The sequence below is a fragment of the Camelus bactrianus genome, chromosome 12 (genome assembly GCF_048773025.1).
Source record: "Camelus bactrianus isolate YW-2024 breed Bactrian camel chromosome 12, ASM4877302v1, whole genome shotgun sequence".
Classification (NCBI taxonomy): domain Eukaryota; kingdom Metazoa; phylum Chordata; class Mammalia; order Artiodactyla; family Camelidae; genus Camelus; species Camelus bactrianus.
This window is the reverse complement of record NC_133550.1, coordinates 14,150,695-14,171,622: the sequence shown is the minus strand read 5'-3', so window position 1 is coordinate 14,171,622 and position 20,928 is coordinate 14,150,695. Positions and strand designations below refer to the sequence as shown.

The 20,928-nt window shown below is 57.6% G+C and overlaps 1 protein-coding gene across 6 annotated transcripts; it reads right to left on the bottom strand.

Annotated features, from left to right (window-relative positions):
- Nucleotides 1-102: 102 nt before the first annotated feature.
- On the bottom strand, nt 103-20,894 carry RARG (retinoic acid receptor gamma). Of its 6 annotated transcripts, none has more exons than XM_074374791.1 (9): nt 20,582-20,894; nt 16,186-16,517; nt 5,050-5,198; nt 4,686-4,827; nt 3,880-4,040; nt 3,493-3,669; nt 2,913-3,117; nt 2,348-2,506; nt 103-1,409 (listed from the first exon to the last, which is right to left on the bottom strand). In XM_074374791.1, the coding sequence occupies exons 2-9, from the start codon at nt 16,367-16,369 to the stop codon at nt 1,210-1,212; spliced, it is 1,377 nt and encodes a 458-aa protein (XP_074230892.1). In that variant the 5' UTR covers nt 16,370-16,517; nt 20,582-20,894; the 3' UTR covers nt 103-1,209. The 6 variants fall into 6 exon arrangements, with proteins under 6 accessions (XP_074230892.1, XP_074230891.1, XP_074230893.1 ...); XM_074374790.1 differs by having other exon boundaries at nt 20,634-20,856; XM_074374792.1 differs by lacking the exon at nt 20,582-20,894 and adding an exon at nt 20,143-20,263.
- Nucleotides 20,895-20,928: the final 34 nt, after the last annotated feature.

Here is a 20,928-nt window from a genome sequence, read left to right as displayed (position 1 = left end):
CCCCTAAACTAAAAAAGCTGCAAAACCCACCCTCCTCACCCAGTCCCTCTCCAGGTCAGCTGGTCATTTCCACTACTTCCTCCTAGAGGGAGCCACATGATGTGAGTTTCCATCACTTTATTTTGCAAAAATAGAAAACTCAGCAATATGCAATACAGCGGGGTGGAGGGGCGATGTAAACAGAGGGGAGGGGACAGCACCCTGACCCCCCCAGAGAAAAAGGGGAGCCAGTGGGAATCTTATTTGGCAGCTAAATACAAACTGGGGATTGGAGGAAGAAGGGAGGGGTCATAGGGGCCCTGGGCTCCCCCTCCCAAGACCCCTGGAGGAAGGGGTCAATTCCAGGGTGTAAACAAAAGCTAATAAATAAATAGAGGCTTCCTCTGGGTCAGGGTGGGATCAGCTAAGCAGTGCCCACCCCCCTCTCCCTGGGCCAAGCTGCTCTGGGGGTCAAGGGGGGAAGGCACTAGGGGGAGAGGGATCCCTTGGCCCCTCTGTAGTGTAAGAGGGTCCCTGCCCCATGGCTGAGATGAGGGGCAGGGGGAGCCCAAGGCACATGACAGGGCTGGGGGCAGGGCCTGTAACGCAGGGCAGAGGGTAAACTCTGGGCCCAAGCAAAGAGGTGCAGAATGGACCTACATCTGTCCCTTTCACCCTCTGACCCCCCCCCCCCACAGAAATGCAGGGCCCAGCCTGCCCCACTCTGACCTGGCACGAGAATGGGGCACAGTGGGCAGCGTGCACCTGGCTGGTGCCTTACGCAGCATGAGGCACCAAGGGCGGGGGCAAGAGGGTGGGCTCAGCCCTCCCGCTATGCCCCACTTTTGGTCTCTAGTGTTCCTGTTTGCTCCCAGAAGCCTAAGCACCGGGCAGAGGAAGGGGCTGTGGAAGGGCAGGGTTTTCCTCCTGTCCTGGGGAGCCTGGGACCCTGGTATCTAGGGGCAGTGCTGAGGTTTTAGAGTCCAAACCCAGGCTCACCCCTCTGCCCTCTGTCCTGGAAGGAACAGGGTAGGCCCCCAAGACTGGGGAGGGAGCCGGTTAGAGCAGGAAGGGGATGAACACAGAGGCACCCCTGGAAACTTTGGCAAAAACAAGGAGCTCATTGGAAGGGATGGGGAGAGGGCAGAGCAGGTCCTCCCCCAGTCACTGGTGGTGTCTGAGAGATGGTCAGTCTGCTGCCTGGAACCCCAACCCCCACAGCAGGGGAAGTCAGGGGCCTTGGTCAGAGTGGGGGCTACGGCCCCCTTTGCCTTGGCCCCCCGGAACTTCGTCCTCGCTGGAGGCCTTGGGGTGGGGGCCAGGCTGCGAGGAGTCGTCCTCAAACATTTCTGGGTTCTCCAGCATCTCTCGGATCAGGGGAGGCATCGGGCCCGGAATCTCCATCTTCAGGGTAATGGCCCTTTCCGCTCCTGCAATTGAAGGGCAAGGAGGTTCACGGGGGCAGAGGCACAGACCCTTAAGGCCATCTCCCTAATCTTTCTCTGACTCCCCTCTGGGGGCTCCCAGCACAGGCCTGCCGCCTCTCTGTCACCGTCTCTCTACTCTAGGGTTGCCGGGGACCACCCCTCTCCCTGGAGCCCCTACCTATTTTCTCTGCTAAGCCTGCTGCCCATTTGTCCCATCCTTTCAGTCTGTCTCCTCAAAGATCACAGTGCTCAACTTCTAGTCCCAATGCCTAGACACCACCACCCCTCCTCATAATGTCTATAGCTTGCCAGTTGTTCCTAGGGCTGTTGTGTTCTCTTTTGGGGGGCTTTTGGGGGGGGTAATTAGGTTTATTTAATTTATTTATTTGTTTTTTATTTTAACAGGTACTGCAGATTGAACCCAGGACCTCGTGCATGCTTAGCTAAGACTAAGCTACACCCTTCCCCTGTCCCAGGGCTGTTCTTAATAACATTTACAACTATAACTAATATTTATCAAACATGATCTGCCAGGCGTCCTTCTAAACCAGTACTGTCCAATAGAATTTTTGCAATGATAGAAATATCTCCACTCTCCAGTGCACTAGGCACTGGTCACACATGGCTACTGAGAACTGGAAGTGTCATCACTGCACTGGAGGAACTGAATTTGTAATTCAGCACAGCTCTAAGCCTGCTGTGTGTTAACTCGTTTCATCCTCACAAAACTTAGGAGGTAGGTTTAAGTACCGCCCAGTTTGCAAACAGGAAAATGAGATACAATAAAAAAGGCATTTGCCCATACTGTCCACACTAGTGTGTGGCAGACCTAGGATGCCCATGTAGGCTGCCTGGTTCTCACCCATTCTGTTCTTGTCTCTGCCTGACCCTGGAGACCAGCAGCTCCAGGAAGAGAGAGGGGAGATTCGCTTCCGACTAACCCTTGGTGCTGATGCCCCGGAGGTCGGTGATCTTCATGAGCATCCTCGGGAACATGTAGGGCTGGCTGGGCCGCCGCCGCCGGGCATAGAGCCTCAGGGCTTCCAGCAGCGGTTCCTGTAGCTTGTCCACTTTTTCAGGTTCCTCCAGGTCCATGCGGTCTGTAGGGACGAGCCCAGGGGAGTGAGAGAGGAAGAGATGGGAAAGACAGTGACAAGCGACTGATCCCAAGTGGCCCTGCCCAATGGCCCTCCAGGTCCCAAACTCAGACCAGGAGCCCCACCCAGACCATGTCCCCTGCTCCACACTCTGTACAGTCACCCCTTCAGCAAGAGGCTTTCTCTAGTAAATCACTCTTGCCCAGACCTCTATGTCAGCACTAGTATCTGGGTCTCTTCAGCTCCCCCTAGCTCTGCCCCTCTTTTTGTCCTATGTCCCAGGCTGCCAGGGAGTCTGTACTGGAACTGAGGAGTCTGTGAATAAGGGCAAGGTCTGGGCCTGGTGGGAGATTAGGTATGGGGTGTGGCGAGAAAGTAGCCGAGCAAACACCAGAGGGCGCTCCCGCACCTCCGCAGATGAGGCAGATGGCACTAAGCAGCCCTGTCTCTGTGTCATCCATCTCCAGTGGCAGGAGCTGCCCAGCAAAGGCAAAGACGAGGTCTGTGAGGGGCCCAAAGCCGGCGTTGTGCATCTGGGTCCGGTTCAGGGTCAGCCCGTCGGAGAAGGTCATGGTGTCCTGCTCTGGGGTGTACCTTGTGCAGATCCGCAGCATCTGGTGGTGGGCGGGGGGAGGGTGAGTGATGTCTCTGGGGAGGAGCACGTAGAGGGGTGGGGAAAAGAGGGAATGAGGGGCAGGTGGAAGGTTAGGTTAGGTCCAGAAGGAGGGCCACCTGAAGCAGACAGGGGGAGGAAGGCAGGGAGGAGGAGGGTCTGAAGCTTGGAGGGAAGATAAGTCAGAAGGAGGCAAGGCATCCAGAAGTCTAGGATCAGATCTAAGAGGCAGAGGTTAAGACAAAAAGAGCTTGGATTCTGAGGAGATCTAGGGAGTCCTAGATTGGGAGAGAGAATGAAATCTATGTGGGTCAATTCCTTGGTCTCATATGAGGGTCAGGCTGCGGTGGGAGACAGGCCACAGGGCTTAACCTACCAGGATGTCCAGGCAGGCAGCCTTGAGCAGAGTGATCTGGTCAGCAATGCTGAGCCCTGTAAATCCAGGCAGCCGCTTGGCAAACTCCACAATCTTGATGATGCACTTGGTGGCCAGCTCGCTGAACTTGTCCCAGAGCCCCAGATCCAGCTGCACCCGGTGGTCCGCACTGGAGTTCTGTGGGAAGGACAGATGAGAATACAAGCTAAGGCCCACCTCAGGCTGGGGAGGCTGTCTTCTTTCTGCCAATCTCCCAAGCTCTCCCTTCTGCATTCAGATGCCCTCCTTGTCATCAGCCCCACCAGACCACGGCCTCCCACACAACCCCTACCCATTCTCCAAAGCCAATGGTCCCCTGCCCTCACTGGGGCCCTACCCACTCCTCACCGTGGTGTATTTGCCCAGCTGGCAGAGCGAGGGGAAGGTCTCCTGATGGGCTTTGCTGACCTTGGTGATGAGCTCTTCTAACTGGGGGCTCAGCTCATAGCTATCAAGTGACCCTTCTTCCTTCACCTCTTTCTTTTTCTTGTTCCGATCATTCCGCACAGCTTGGGAGGAGGCACAAGGAGAGGGTCAGGACCCTCAGAACCTCCCTCTGAATATCCCCTCTCACCCTAATTTAGCTCAGTCCTCATCAGGAACATCCATTCCCTGGGACCCCAGTTTGGACCTCAGTCTCCTCGTCTCCTACACTAGCTCCCATTCCCAGGCTGGCTCTCCCCAGCCCCACCCAGGGCCTGCAGCCCCTGCTCCCTCCCCAGGCCATTCGGCTCCATCCTGCCCTTCCTGTCACCCTGCAGGAGCTGGGGAGGGGGGGCAGGATATGCAGGCAGCAGGATATCCACTTATAGCCTTGGCAGCACAATGGCGCAGGGGGGGGGTACCCCAGATCCACCTCAGGCTCAGTCCTGGGAGAAGGGGAGGGGACTGCCAAGCCCCACCACCTTCCCCAAGAAACAGGGAATGTGCAGTGGTAAGCCCCATTCACTCATTCGGAGGAAGGAAGGGAGAATGGGAAGGGGTGGGGTCTCCTGGGTGAATGGAGCTAATCAAACAGGACTGGAGGGGAGGAGGCGGTACTCCAGGGCAGGCTGGATTTCAGAGGTCAGGGAAGTGGGGGTGGCCAGTGGGAAAAGGGTGGCAACCACAGGCTAGGACAGACTGCTCCTGCCCAGGCAGGCCACGGAGCCTACCTTCCTTGGACATGCCGACTTCAAAGCACTTCTGTAGCCGGCAGTACTGGCAACGATTCCGGGTCACCTTGTTGATGATACAGTTTTTGTCGCGGTGACATGTGTACACCATGTTCTTCTGGATGCTACGGCGGAAGAAGCCCTGGAGTTGGGAGTAAGGGAGGGTCAGTGAAGCAGGAGGCTGGGTGTACTAGCCCCTCACAGGCCTTGCAGGTTACCCCAGGTCTGACCCAATCAATTAACCACCTCTGCGCAAAGCAGCCCCCTCCCACCCCAGAGGGATACCCACTCACACACAGTGAGTCTCTGACCTCACTCAGTGAACTCTGGATGCCTGATGCACTTGCCCCCACCACGTACACACCTTGCAGCCTTCACAAGAGCTGACCCCGTAGTGGTAGCCAGAGGACTTGTCATTGCACACGAAGCACGGCTTGTAGACCCGAGGAGGTGGAGGGGGTGAGGGCGAGCTGGGCACCATCTCCTCGGAGCTAGTGCTCTGTGTCTCCACCGCTGGGGGGAAGCAGTGATGTGAGGGTCAGGGGAGAAGGACCCTTCAGATTTCTAGGCATCCTCATCAGACACCTACCCACCCATTCCTACTTCTTCCTCCGGCTCAGAGGTGCCAACACCCTCGCCACCACGGTCATTAAAAGTCCCAACAACCCATATCCAGTCCCCTAGTAAACACTTCCAGAAATTCCAAACAATCACTATAACTTTACCTCCCAGTCTGGCCATCTCCCCCTACAATGATGCCCTACATGAACTGCTCAACTCAAAGTCCAGGTCCAGGCCATTCTGGAAGTTAACCTCTCTGGGCCTCAGTTTCCACAGCTATAAAGTGGGTGTGTGGAGGGGTTATGGCCCATGGCTCTGAACTCCCCAGTCACTCCCTGTCATATCAGGCCCCTGTCAGGCAGCCTACCTCCTACCACTCTCCTCCACATGAGGCAATAGATCTGGGGTCAGTAGGCAAGTCAAGGCCACCTGTAACTAGCACTGGGCTAAATGACCCGCTGGCACACTCAGTAGTCTAGAACCTCATTTTTCTCTCAAGCAGTACAGGGTAGACAATCCTTGGGCTTATCCCTCTCACACCACCCCGCAAACAGCTGCCAATGTCCTTTCCCCCAGAACCCGCCAAGACAGTGGAGCAAATGGGACACAGGTATTAGGAAAGTAGGTTAAGGCACGTGCAAGAGCCTTATTTTACACCTGAAGAAACAGATCGAAAGAGGGAAGTGACCAGCCCAGTGCCACACCGCACTGCCAGCTAATGATGGAGCCAAGGTTCTTGGCTCTTCTGACCAGATCTCCATGGCCTCACCAGGAGTTAGAGAAGCTGGAAGAAGGGAGACAGGTATTTGCTCCGATTCTCAGGTCTAGAAGCTGTTGGGGGTGTAGCAAACCGGAGAAAAGTCAGGTGACAGTGGGTAAACAGGGCCGGTGGGGGAGGGGAGCCATCTCTGGACCCTCTCTGAGGGATGTTTTCACTCCTAAACTTCCCCGCAAGTACTCAATCACAGCTCCAAAGAGATCTCAGCCCACGCCACGCAGAGTGTGTGTGGGGAGGACACCCTCTGTTTGCGAGGCTGCTGAATAAATGTTTTTTGGCTGTGTGGTTGATCTTCAGAGGCTGGAAAAATCTAGAAATTAAATTATTCAACCGGTAAGACCTGTTGCCCAAACCTGGAGGGCCCAAGTTAACACAAGAAAACCCTAAGACCCTCCCTAAGGAGTGCCCCTTGCTTGCACCCACCTCACGAACACCTTTTTCCTTCTAACCCGCTGCAGCCAGCCCACCTGGTCAGAAGTCCACCCAGGCCACCAAAAGGGCAGAGGAATGCCCAGGATGTCCGGGTTCCGGGCCAGCTCCACCCTCCCCATGGGAGGGAAGCCCTCCCTGCCCCCCAACACACACAGACACTCGATTAGCATAAGAATCCAGCTGGAGAGAGATTCCCCAATGAACAAGGAGAGAGGAGGGGAGGGGAGGGGAGGGAAGAAGGGTGCCTGGAGTCTATTCAGCATGGAGCGGGAGATCCAAGGGGGCTGGTGCTGAGAGATGGGGGGCAGGCTGGTATGCCGGAAAGGCCAGTCCCAGTGTCCTCTGAGGGCACACGTGCTGCCCACAGGCCACTGCGTGGGCTGGTGCTCACTCGGCGCTGATGCCCTCCCTGCCCGCAGAGCGCTGCCTCATTTCCTCTCTTGCGAAAGGGCCTGGGTGCGGTCAGACTGGCATGGGCCTGTGCCAGCCAATTATGAGACTGGGGGCGTCAGGGAGACAGGCCCCCTGGGGGCAGCTTTTCTTGTCTACGTGGTACTGTCAACCCTTCTCAGCACCCTTCTGGCACACCCCTGCCCCTGAAGCCTAAAGCGCAGACTAGTGGCTCTGGTCAAGCTGGGGGCGAGTGCGCAGGAGGCTAATTGGGTCAACTCTGCTCAGATCCCCTTCTCAGCCCTGAGACCCCACCGTCGGGATGCCTGCCGCTTCTTGGCTAGGCAGGGGCCCCTGCTGGGGAGGAGGGGGGTGGGCTCTGGGTTTTTCTCCTTTTAAAGCCCAAATTGCTGAAATTGAGGAAATTCCTGGCCAGGCTGAGCGGAGCTTCAAACAAACTCTTTATAACCGGCTGTAAACACTCCCAGCTGCGAGGCCCAGGGCTGAGAAGCCTGGACTCACAATCTGACACACACCTCCTTGGAGGCACTCTCACACATCAACAACACACAGGGCACAAAGCAGGCACATTACCAGTGGGCTCCTGTACCCCAACTGGACCCTGGCACAGAAGAACCCCGAGGCAGACACAGAGGCACACTCACTCCAGCCACACCGCGGGAGGTGGATGCACAAGTGAGAGAGCGGACACACGACACCCATCACTCACTTCACAGTTGCAAGGGAGCAGCTCTGCCACCAGACAAACACCCACAGCCTGCCAACGCAGCACCAGGACACCAAAGCCACCAAACACAAACACACCGAGTGGTCCTCCCCTCAAAGGACATCTTTCCTCCCCAGGTTTAGGCACACAGGTCTAAATTAACTTTCTCTCTGAAAATGTGTGGAGCAGGTCTGAAGGCCACCAAGACCCTAGAGGCCAAAACTGTTGGTCCAAACTGAAATGCAAAAGCATATTGCCAGCCAAGTCCCACGGGCTTCTGTGGGCCCCGGAAAAAAAAAAAAGGGCCCCTGCCCAGCCCCCACTAAAACCCTTCCTGGGAGAGTCTTTCTGCCTCAGCACCCCTCCCAACAGCCCCAGTTCCCCATCCTATTGGGCCGAGAGAGGAAGGTGAAGAATTACAAGGATTTGGTGCAAGGCAGTAGTTCATGCTTTCTCCGCCCTTTAAATGCTACGTTTTTCACTCTTGCCCCACCCCACCCCACAGTACGGTCTCCTGTTTGCCACCTCCTCCTTCCAGTTTCCCAGTTGTTGAATCTGAGCAGCTCTACCCTGGAACTAAAAGACCAAAAAAAAAAAAAAAAAAAAAGTCGATCTCGTAAACAGCGCTGCCGAGTGCCAAGGAGCGAGGCGCGTTGGCGGGGGCTCGGTGACCCCGCGCACGCACTCCCCGGGCGCCCGCCCCTTCCCAGCGTGCCCCCCAGCTCCGCGTCCCCAGGCTACTAGCGCCATCCTAGCCCCCGGGAAATTCGGGGGTGTTCCAGGCTTCTCTCCCGGCCCCTCCCCAACCCCCACCCCCGCCAGGCACTTCGGCCCGGGCTTCAAAGCCGCCTCTCATCTGGACTTCATTTTTACTGCCTCTCAGTCCCCGGCTTTTTATTACCGCTCTGGAAAGGGGTTCCAGGGCCCCAGGCCTGGCATCTCCCATTTCACAGAGAAGGGAAGATGTATATTTGGGGACCCAGGACTCGTGTTCCTCGGCCGCTGCCACCTCCAGGCCACCCTTCACCATACACAGACTTTGCTTGAAACTTTTTGCTACCTACTGAAGTTGCAGGTTGGAGCCATAGGAAAAAGTGTACACAATCCTACACACATTTCCTAAGATTTCTTTTTTCAAAGGGGGTGGGGGCGCCAGAACCCAGCCTGGTCCCGCTGTGTGCACAACCCCTTCCACCCCGCACGCAGCACACACAGGATGCACGCTCAAGCACAGCACTTTCCAAAACCGCCCCCGCAGCCACGAAGGGCACACGCCCTCCCGGCCTCAAGCCACAAACATGTGGACCTGCCAACGTTGGCGGAGGGCGACGCTGCGTGGAGACCCCTACCTCCACACCCGCACCTCCTGGCCTTGGCGCTGCACACTCCAAGGATGCACACGCTCTGCAAATAATTTTTTTACACTTCCAGCTGCCCACATGGAAGCTACAAACGCCACCCACGGTCCTGGGTGCCATAGCCCCCCGGGGCCACTGGACATGCCGGCACAAACTACAAACGCACCTTGGCCTCTCCCTATTCCCGGGAACTCTGGAGTGGCATCAACCACAGGTCCTATCTATACACCCACCGTAAAAACACACACACACACTCCAACATACTACTGCACACACCCAAAGGAGTCGCTGAGGCCCCCACGTTTAAAGGGCCAGTACCTCTCTTTCCTACACACCCAGCTCGCACATGGAAAGGTTCAGAATCTACGCTTGCACCCCAGGTCCACCTTGTACACACGAAAAGAGCGAGCTGCTGCCTGTCCTGCACCCACCCCGCCACCCCCGGGCTCGGGTACCTACATTGCAGACTGGCTGGTTGCGGCCAGGCAAAAGACTCGAGTCCGGCGAAACAGGAGCTGCCGGTGGCTCTGCGCAGCAAGCCGGCCCCGGGTCCCGCCGCCCCGTACAGCCGTCGCGGACCCGGGGCAAACGTTTCCATGCAGTCGTACATCGCGACCCGGCTTGGAGGGAAGCTGGGTGCTAGAACACCGAGGACCCGCAGCCGATTCCCCCTCCTCCCCCGGCGGCGCCCCGCTCCTGGAGGGGGGGAGGGGGAGGGCTAGCATAGGGCGCCGGGCTGCATGGGGGGTAAGGGGTGGGCGGGGAAGAGGGGTATCCCCAGCAGGGGAAAGGGACTGGGCGGGGCGCAGAGCCGGGGCTGCCGCTCCAGCCGCGGTCCGGCTCTCTCTGGGCGCCTCGGCGGCTAGCACTGGGGAGACCTTTTGTAAAAGCGAAGCCCGGAGGGGTGGGGGGTGGGGCTTGGAGAGCGAAGGGGGCCGGGCACCAAGATGAGCAGAGCTGGGAGTGGAGCACGCACATACACACACTCGCATCTCGGCGCGCGCGCTTGCTTAGAGACACATCTGTGCATGCATTTATCTTGGCAGGCACCACGCATTTGCAAATATGCAATAGTGCACATGCATGTCTGCACGCGCATAAAATCAGAGGTGCACACACGTTTGTGCAAGCACACCTGGCTCGGGAGAATGCTTGCAAGGATTCTCCCTCCACAGCCCCGAGGCTTTGCAAGCTTTTGCACTTAGGCGCGTGCCCGGGTCTGGGATGGGGGAAGGAGTGGAGAAACCGAGCACACGCATTTCCCTTCTAGTTTCCCCCTCCCCCTAAACACTCCCTTTTTCGTACAAGTCAATACAGGCAGGGGTGTCAAGGAGGACCAGGGAGAGAACATGGAGATTCCCTGCGCAAGGCAGTTCTCCTGATCCCGGGGACCTGCACTACCTCCACCCCCTCATTCCCAGGCCTGGCTCCTCCCTCTCCCTCCGCGCGCGCGCTACAGGCCCGAACAGCACATTCCTGCGGCTCGGCGCGCGCGGCCTGCTCCTTCCTTCCCGTCCTCCCCACCCCCGGTTGGAGGGCCGGAGCGCGCTCCCGCCATGAACTCTCCGGGAACCCCCCTCGGGGCGGGTGGCCGGGCGCGCTCACCTCCTCCTGACCCGGCCCCGCCCCACCCCGCCCAGGCCGTCGCCAGCGCCGCGGCGGAGTCCCCCCGCCCCTCCAGCGCAGACCGAGTCTGCCCCTCCTAGCCGGAACGGTCCTCCCTCCGCCGCGGCCCGGGCCGCCTCCCTTCGAGTCCCCTAAACCCCATCCCGCGGCTGACACTCCCGGAGCGCCTCCGCTGTCTCTCCCAGGGCCCCTTCCTCGAACCTGACTTCACTTTTAGAGCACAAGACTCCCACCCCAAACTGTTCCTGCCGTGCCAACTGCGCCTCGGACGACACTGCCCTCCAGAGTGCCAACTCCCCTCCCCCAGAGTCGCTACCGTGCCAACCGCCCCAAAGTGCCAGGTACCCCTCTCAGAATAACTGCGAGTCTGGTCGGTAACTGCGCTCAAAGCCATCAAATACCGCCGCCCCCCACCCCAACCCAGAGGCACACTGCCCCTTCTCCCCTTCAATGCCACACTTAGTGCCCTTCGGATCTCCGAGGGCCGCCCCACTCTTCCCTTGCGGGCCCCTTCCGGGCACTGAGCGCCCTCGCCCGGCCGAGAAGCGGGTGAGGGGGGCGGGGGCTTGGCCACGTCAAGAGTTTGCCCTCGCCGGGCCGGGCCGGATCGGGGACCCTGGCCCGGGGACAGCGCCAGCGGCGGCGACTCCCGGAAACCGCCCCCTCCCCCCGGGCCCCGCCCGCCGTCCGCCGCCCGGCCGCCCGGCGGGCCGGCCCAGCCGGCTCTGTCAGCGCCGCTCACACGGGGAGCGCCGGGGGAGCGGGAGCGGCGCCCGGCCCGGCCCCTTCCCCCGCCCGGCAGCGGTGGCTGGGCCAGGGCGGGGCGCGCTTTTCTAAGAATCTGTTGTACCGGCTGAGGGGCGCACTGGGGTGCCGCAGGAGTGGGGCGCCAGTTTGGAAGAATAAAGAGCAGGAAGGGGTGCCAGAGTAGGCGAGGGAAAGGAAGGCAGGCGCGGAGGAGGGGCCGGGGTGGCTCCTGGGGACCGAGGGGGGCAGGGCTGGGAAGGAGGGCCTGGCTGGCGGATGAGGGGGCGCGGGGTGGCAGGGCCGACCGGGGGGCTCGATGCAGGGATGCAGAGGGAATGCAGTGCTCTTTGCAATCCTGCCTGAGCATCCTGTACTTACCCCCAGCCCCAAATACCCTATTCTGAATCCAGCCATCCCCCACAAAAAGAAAAAAGGGGCGATAGATTTCTGAATGGAACCTGGCTAGTGGCAAAAAAGTCACTTAAGTGCAAAATAAAGAGTACCCCCAAAACAAGGGGGAAAGAGTCCTGATCAGTCAACTCTAGGATGTCATTCCACCCCCCTACTCTCCCACCCCCGCCACCCTTCCCCCCCTTCGAAATCTGAAAGGTCCCAATTAAGTCAGGCCTGCCTGGTTGGTAATTAGAACCAGAAGTGGCCAGGCCACAGGGAGGGGGGTTGGGAGTGGGGCACAGGAGGAGTTGGGGGAGGGCTCCAGGAAGTCATGAGTCCTCAATAGCCCCCCTTTCTCTTTACCAGATGCACCCCACTCCTCATCACGCCATCTGTGTGTGCTTCCCAGGCACTGCAGGGAGAGGGGCCCTTAGAAGGGACCAGGCTTTGGAGTGTCAAACTCACCCTAACCCCCAAACCTCAAGACCCCATTCTAGACAGTCTTTGTACAGCCTTGAGGAGAAGGTAAGAGGATGGGGGAATCTAGTGCCCCCTCTTTCCCCCAAAGTCCCCCCAGCCCTTATTGCAGCAATTAGACCCATTAGCCTTCTAGCATTTCATGGGAACCAGATGTTCTCCACCAGCCTGGTGGGAGTATGAGGGGGGGCTGCTGCCTGACTCACCTCCTTCCCTATGATCCCCACCACCACGGCACACCCCTCCCAGCTAGAGCCCCACAAAGGTATGGCCCCAGTGGCAAAGAAGAGTTCTACCCCTCCCCCACTGATGAGGCTATTCACACTGAGTCTGGCGAGGTTACCCCTCAGAACTTCCACCACCCTGGCAAGGATGAGTTTGGCCAACTAGGGGCTGTGGTGGGTAGGGACAGCTAACTCCTTCAGCATCCCTCCTTTGCTTCCCTCCTGCCACCTTCTGGAAGGGGCTGGAGGATACCTGACTCAGAATTCCTCATGCTAAATTCTCCTTTTCCTTCATAACCTTCCCTCAAAAAACTGAAGATGGATATTTCAAAGCAAAGAAGGCCCCACCCCAAGGGTATGCCCTAACTTAGGAGTCCCACCTGAAGGGTGATGGGAAGGGTCTCTGGTGGAGGGGGCAACAGTGGAGCAGAGGAATAGGGAGGTGTGAAGGAGGGACGGGGCCCAAAGCAGGGCTGAGGAGTGCTGGGCAGGGTGGGGGCTGGGACCGGGTAGGGGGCCAGGAGAGGGGGGTGCAGCCTGGGCCCCAGTGGCGGCGGCTTGCCCAGCTCCCCCCGCCGGAGAGGTTTCCTGTTGCAATCAAAGCCCCGTTTGTGTCGGCCTGGAGCTGGAGCCCGAGCCCAAGCAGGAGAGACCAGGAGGGGAGGGGAGGGAGGCAGTCGGCTGGGGTTTTTTCCTGAAGGAGGCCTCGCTGCCGCCTGCTCACCACCGGGCCCGCCGGCTCACTCTCCTTGCCTCTCCCAGCGGCTGGATTCTCTCTGTGTCTGCGCCTTTTAGCCTTTGTAGTTCCCTCTCATCTTGCTTATGTCTCTGAGTCTCTCTTTTTCAGTTTCTTCTAAGTAATCTCTTTCTCTTCCTGTGCCAGCCTGCCCTGTTTTTCCATGTGACTGAGTAGGGGGCAGCCTGGGCTCCTTGCCGCAGAGACACTGTCCCCAAGTTCGGAGGACTAGCAGGGAAAGGTCCTCAGGACCACAGCTATCTCCTCAAGATGGGGAGGGGGGCAAAGCTTCCCTTCCCTCTCATCATTCTCTGTTCCCTGCAGTCTTGATAAAGCAAATATACAACGCACCAGTGTCACAAACACAGAGCTCCAAGGGGACACAGACACCAGGGTTTCATGCACGTGTGAGCAAGCACACCCGAACCTGCGCACACACACACACACACACACACACACACACACACACACACACACCCCTCTGCTCTCCCATGCACGCACTCAGGCCTGCGCTTGCCCGGGCAGCACATGCTCCCCTTCCCGCTCCCCTCCTCCACCATACGGTGGATCTGAGATGCCTGCCTTACCCACTCAGGCCCCTGGAGCACCCCCCAAGAGGTGGAGCAAGACTGCCCTTCCCAACATGAATGTCTCCAAGGTGCTAGGGACCCAGCAGCAGGAGCCAGGAGCCAATCCCAGGGAGAAGTTCCAGACTCCATCTCGGACCACACTCCCTCCCACAGACCAGGGGGGAGAGAGATTGAAGAGAGACCCAGACTCCAGGTGAGTGTGGCTTTGGCATCAGACTCCAGCCTCCAATTTCCCTCCATTAGACAGCCCAGCCAAGAAGGTACAGCAGGTCAGAGAAATGGGAGACTACTCTTTCCCCCTTCCACTGCTTTCCTGCGATGGGAGGTCTCTTAGACTCTGGGATCCCTTCCTCTCCCCCTTGCCTCCCTCTTATTCACCACTAGGTGCTGCATGCCCCACTCCCAGGCAAGCTGTCTGGACCCGGGCCTTTTCTGCCTCCCCACCCCACCGCCACCTCTCTGCCCAGGCCTGTCCCCCCGCTGCCAGCCACACCCTCCCCAGCTACCTGCCCTGGTTCTGGCTCCTTCCTTGGATTTCTTCTTTCAGCCCCCCCTCCTTCAAGGCAGGCTTTGGGGTTAAAGCCTAGTCTGACCCCTTTGCCTACCTTGACCTCACTTTGAACCATGACCTTGATCTCAAAGTGTCCAGGGCAAAGGGGCACACGGAGAACTTCACTGGGGCCTAGCTGCTGGCCCTCGGCATTCTCTCCCGCTCCCTCCTCACACCCGCTCCCTTGGTTGCCTAGGCCGGAACTTGGGAAAATCAAGTCCCAAGGGATTGAGTTGTACGATTCTCTGCAAGAAGTACATTCATGTAGGGAGGGTGGTTCCTTCCCACCTCCCAGACCCTGGGACAGATTCATGGAGTGTCAGTGAGGTAGGGGAAGCCCAGCTGAGGTTTCCAAAAAGGGGGGCTTTGTACTCTCCTGTTCACCTGCATGCCACCCAAATAACCCCTGATGAACTACAGACAGGCCACCGGCAGGCCTCACCAAACACCAGACACACCGTCAGCAGCCCTATTAAACACTGCCTCACTCCTTACACTGATTCTTTGTTGCACACACTGGAATTCTGTGTATGAGCCGCGTCTCAGGGACATGCTGTGCACACACAACTGCCTATGGCCCTAGCACACATGCACATGCCTCCTCCAGATGAACACACTCTTTCCAGTAGAGCTGCCAGCCCCATCCAGTCACCCCTTTACACACACACACACACACACACACACACACACACACACACACACACACAACCCTCTGAGTGCCCGCTCCTAAAGGCAGGGCCCCTTCTCTCCGCCTCTCTCTGAGCTTGTGCAGCTATAAAGGATGTGTCTTTGTCTTTCGGTCTTTTCTTCTCTGTCTCTGTTTCTGTCTCTCTGGGACTGTGCCTCTGCCCTGCTTTCCAGGCCTTCTCTATACCAGCTCTTATGCTGATCCTCTACCCTGCAGAGGCCAGCATCCCAGCCCTCCAGCTCACAGGCACCCACGCCTGGAATGGCATAGTGAGGAAGGACAGCTACCAAGTGGGAGGAGAGAGGATCCAGAGGGAAGAGGAGAGGGCTGAGGCTTGCCTGCTGTCAGCACTCAAAGGCTTCACCCAAAGATGGCAGGCCTGAGGGACAAGTAGGGATCTGCACAGCCTGTGGGCACCAGGCCAGACCTAGAGAGAGGGGAGGAGTCCAGACCCACATGGCTGGAGGAGAGGATGCTTCTGGAACACCCCCCCCTCCACCTCCCCAGGATTACTTATGGTACACGGGCTACGTTCTTTGTGGCTGTCTTCACCTTCTCCAGAACTAAGAGCGAAATTTCCTAACCTCACACATCCTTGGACACCTGGCACTTGATTCTTTTCCTCTTTTTTTGTTTTGTTTTGCTAGGGGGGGAGGTAATTAGATTTATTTACTTACTTATTTATTTTAGTGGAGATACTGGAGATTGAACCCAGGACCTCATGCATGCTAAGCATGCACTCTACCACTAAGCTACACCCTCCCCTCCTTTCCTTTCCTCTTTTTGCAGCCTCCCCCTAATTCAGAACAATGTCACCTCTTGACATCAGAGTCAGCTGACTGGCCTCCCAGACCCTTCACTTCCCAGCCTGGCTCCCCATATCCCCAGCTGCAAGCTGGCAGAAGCTTCTAATGTCACCAGACCCACGCCTGCCTGCCCCTGCGAAGGTGTTCCTGCTAGTTGACTCACCCAGGAGGCAATTTCAGAGCCCCAGATTTTCGGCATGTCACTTTCCCATCCTGTTTGCACAGAACTCTCATTTGCAAACATTTCCATTTGCTCCACATCCAAACCCTCTCTGAGCCACCTCTGTCACCTACTCTATTAGATCAACCCCCCAGCTCTGCCTGCCTTCCTAACTGGGGTGCTTTTCTCTATCATCCACCCACCAAGTGCCCTCCTGTTACCACCTGCCCTCATCCCCCAAGATCCCTGAGACTCACACAGAGAGGCCATCTCCTTGGGGAGGTCAGGCTGGCCCAGGCCCCGGAAGCTAGGGCTCAACATCTCGAAAGGTGGAGACCCCCTGAGTGCCCCTGGGAAGGCGAAGGGGAAGCCGGCCCCTGGGTAGCCAGAGCCAGGCCCCAGGGCACCAGCCACAAAGAGTCGCTCCTTATTGGTGGCCATGGCAGCTGCAGTGTGGGAGGCTGAATTCCCTGGGGTCTGCAGTGGGCGGGGGACTTCTTCAGCCACAGCCCCCGCCCATGCCCACTGCCCTGGCCTGGGAGGCTCCGTGCCCGCCCTGCCTGGCCTGCTCACTGGGTCTCCAAGAGTCCTAAGGAGAAAGAGAGGAAAAGGAGGGATCAGAGAACGATCACGCTGAGGTTCCAAGCCCCATTGCCCTCTCCCAGGTGCAGTCTTTTTCCTCTTTGCTGCTGGGGTCTGGACTGCCCAGGCTCAGGCCTGTAGGGGAGGCAGGACAGATGCTTATGCAGGCTCAGAGAAACTTTCCCCGAAGGGTAAATTGAGTTTCTAAGGTGAATGATAGTCTTCAGACTCCTGGCAGATAGGACTCCTAAGCTGAGAAGTGATCATTAAGTATCACCATGGGGCTGGACAACTGATTTAACCCTGACATCAATCCTGTGAAGTTGGAATTATGATCCCATTTCACAGATGAGTAAACTGAGGTTAAGTGACTGGTTTAAGGTTGCATGGCTGTAAATGGTGGAGCCAAGTTTCACACTCTATCAACCTGGAGAAAGCAAACATATCTCTGTTGTAGCTTGAGGGCACTACACCTCTCTGAAACACAGGCTCTGGAGCCAGATGACCTGAATTGATCCCCACCACTCGCCAGCTGCAGGACCTTGGGCATATTAATCTCTCTGTGCCTCAATTCCCTCATTTGTCAGTTGGGAATAATAATAGGGGCACCTCCTAAGGTTGTTTTGAGGATTAAATAATTTAACATATGTAAAATGTCTAGGATAATATAGGGCACGTGCTAAATGCTATATGTGTTTCACCCTATTTGTCTTGGTACCTTCTCTTCCTCCATACTTCTCTTTTTTTCATTTTTAATTAATTAATTAATTAATTTTTAAACGGAGGTACTGGGGATTGAACCCAGGACCTTGCACATGCTAAGCATGCGCTCTACCGCTGAGCTATACCCTCCCCACAATACCTTTCTTAATTTGCATTTCCTTCTGTTTCCATCTTCTTCAGTACTCCCTCTACCAGTTTCCTTTTCCAATTCTGTCTGTCTCCAATTACCTCTCTTCAAATCCACAGATGTTGATGGAAGCCCCTCTGTGTGCCAGGTAGGAAGGATGCTAGGAAACTCCTCTCCCTGTCCTCTGCTTACTTTGCTTCTCCATTTCTTCTGTCTCTTCTAGGAAGCCCTCCTGCATCCTGCCTGCCCTCAAATGTAGCATGCCACCAGGGATTTTTAACCTGAGTTTAGGGGAATGGGAGGGGGAGGGGAAGGAAGAAGGAAGGAAGAAGATAGGAAGTGGGAATCCTAGAGCCAGGCAGGAGGTCTCTCTCCTGATGCTCTGACAAGGGAAAGGTTGGCTTTCCCAGGAGCCTCAGAACCACCCAGCACTCTAGGAAGTTAGGGGCTGGGGAAGGAGAGTCACCCCAGCCTGGGCACCTCCTCTACCCACCAGAACCTTAATGGACTGAGATGAAAAAGGTCAGAAAAGAACCAAGAGAAAGTGAAACACATAGTGTCCTGGGGGTGGGCAGGCCCAGAGGTAGGTAATGGGTATTTCTGCATCTCTTTCCATCAGTCTTTGCTTCTAAGATCAGTATCTCTCAATCTTTGTACCTCTGCTTTTTTTTTCTTCCTTTCTTTTCTATCTCTCATCTTCCTTGGCCTTCAAGCTCCTGAGGGTAAATTGTCCTGCAGGTTACAGGAACTCTGACACCAAACCACCATCCTTCACCCAGTCCCAATGCATGAAATAGCCCCTGCCCCTCACTAGGCACCACCCACATCCACAGCACCCTGACTCTTCAGCCCAGTGTCTCCCCAAGCCCTAAAAGCTTCAGCTCCGAGCCCCCAGGGTCCCTCTCCTTTTCCTTCCCCTATTCCCTAAAGTCCTCATCCCTGGTTAAACCCAGGTAGAGCCAGGAGTTCGGGGCCCCTGAGGCCCCTGGGCCATAGCTCAACAGGCTGGGCCACATTCCAGGTGGATTAACCCCTCCAATGCCAAGGGTGAGAAGCTACTAGAGGTCCCCCCCATCCTCCCCAGACTGGCTTAGACTGGGAACCTGGCTCTGCACTCCAGCATTTATTGTCTTTGCTTCTCACCTGTAGGTGGGAAACAGAGACCTGAGGGTGGGGCAGGAGTACTTTGGGGGTCCCAGAAAAGGATGCTCAGGCTCCTGGTCCTTACCGAGGAATGAAGTTGGAAGTGAGCAAAGGACAGCCCAGGTCTCTCTGGCCTTCCTCCTATTTTGCCTCAGAGAAGGGACTTGAGAATTGAGTGAAGAGAGAAAGGGGACAGATTCATCCCAGTTCTGAGCCTTGGTTTCTCTGCCTTGGCTGTGAAGGGGACAGTCTGAAGTCCAGATTAGAGGAAGGGACCAAGTAATTGAACACAATGGCACAGAGAGTAAAAGAAAATCCTAAAGTAGGGACACAGAGGCCTGGGTTCTTTAGGGGACCTATGGAAGGGAGAATACACTTCTCTACTCTCAAGATGCCCCCTCAGATGGAGGGGGGCTGACTGGGGGAAAGGGGCCCTTACAAAGCTGTCTCTTAGAGCTGAGGTGGAGTTGAGGGGAAGGCATGGATGAAGGGGGCTGCCGGATGGGGGGGCGTCTCTCTGCACCCTGCCCGCTCCAGAGCCTGGAACAAAGCTGCTCTTGTCGGCTGCTCTCCACCCGCTGCCCCCCTCCCCTCTGTATAAACACGACCACCTTTTTCCATGACCCCATCCCCAGCCTGGGCGGAGAACCCAGGCATCCTCTGCTCTAGCCTGGGCCCCCAGCCGGCTCCCCAGGAGGTAGTGGTGGGCCCGGTTTTCCTGGCCTTGTGCCACCCTTGGGGGAGTCCAGACCCTTGAGTCTCCACCTCCCATCCCCAGGTGCCCTCCCTCTACCTCACTGGCCCCAGGGAGGGGCAGTGCCCAGGAGGTAGGCAGGCAGGCAGGCAGTGCCAGTGGAATGTGTGTGGGCATCAGAGGGCACGGGTAGGGTGGGGCAGAGGGGGGAACTGGAGGTGCCAGTTAGGTGGCTTTCTGAGCCAGGGGTGGGGGTGTGTGCCCTGTGCTGCCTACTAGGCTCTAAGCCACAGCATGTGTATGCATGTGTGTGTGTGTTTCTCTATTTGGGATACCCAGGCTCCAGGCACCCTGCACACACTGCCTCCTGCCCCCTCCCCTGCCCTGTCTTTTCTTGCCTCAAAGATATGGGACACCACCTGTGGTCATCAACCCCAAGTCAGCATCTGAGGAGTGACAGAAGTAAGGGCAGGAGCCTCAGACTTGAAGACCGGGATTGCAGCTGCCCTTGGACGTGGGCCTTGAAGGGGCACAGTCATCTCAGCTTCTTGTCCTACAGACCCCTCCTCAGGCTCCCCTGCTCCCCTAACCTTGCACACTCTTACTCCCTGGCCACCTGCAGAGATTCCCTCCTACACACTGAGTCAGGCTGAGGGAACTGAACTGTAAGTGCTGGAGGCAGAGAGGCAGCGTCCGCGGGGCTCCGGGACTGGGACTCCTGGATCCCCGCCCCAGTCTCCCTGATCTTCTTTTGTTGCATTCAGACTCCCCTCAAGAATACTCCCGAGGAGCCCCCCACCTTGGCTGGAGGGAGCCAAGACTCACACCCAAGGTTGGGGATATGAGAGAGGGAATCCTGACTGCGCTTCAAGGGAACTTCATAGACCCCTATCCTATCCACTTGTCTCTCCAAACTTCTGGACCCAGAGGGCCAGGATCACTTGCCTCTTGGACCTTTTCCTTGCCCTTTTGATGTCCGAGCTGTGCCATTCCACTAGAGAAGGAGGAACTTGAACCAGCGTGGACCAAAAATCCTCCCCTCAGATTCTCCAGGGGAAGCCTGAAGAAAGGCGAGTGGTAGACTTTCCCCGCAGGAGGAAACCCTGTCTCCCCTCCCACTCCAGGCACAAAAGTAGGGTAGAAGCCCCCTGGCTGAAGACTTCCCCCACAGCTCTTCCCCGACTCCTCACCGCAAAAAAAAAGGGTGGATAAAGCCCAGCTCTGGCCAGTCTGTCTAAAATCTTCCCCATTCCCTTCCCACATCAGGGCTGACCCCCAAGTCGGGGCCAGGAAGCCCCCCTCCACCCCCGCGGACGGCCGGACCAGTCCGGGGAGGGACTGACCCGCGTCGCTCCCCGGCGCCCCCGCCCCCGGCCCATCTCACCGGAGGACCCGGGCGTCCGCGGCGGCCGAGCCTGCTTCCCCGCCTGACTCACCTGGAGGGGGAGGGAGGGGGAAGGGAGGCCGCCGAGCCCCGAGGTCCCGGCGTCGGGCGGTCGCGGGGATGGAGCGTCGCAGTGGCAGGGGCTGGCGGTGATGGGGGGCTCTGGGGGGGCACGGGCTCTAGGCTGGGACGGTCCCGGGGCCTCTCGGAGCCCGCCCGCCCACGTGACCGCCCCAAAATATCCGACACATTTTCTCCCAAACCGCACACTGACTCTGCAGGCGGGGACACGGAAAATATTTTCTTTCTTTTTCTCCCTCCCCACCCCCCCACCTCCCTCCCAGCCT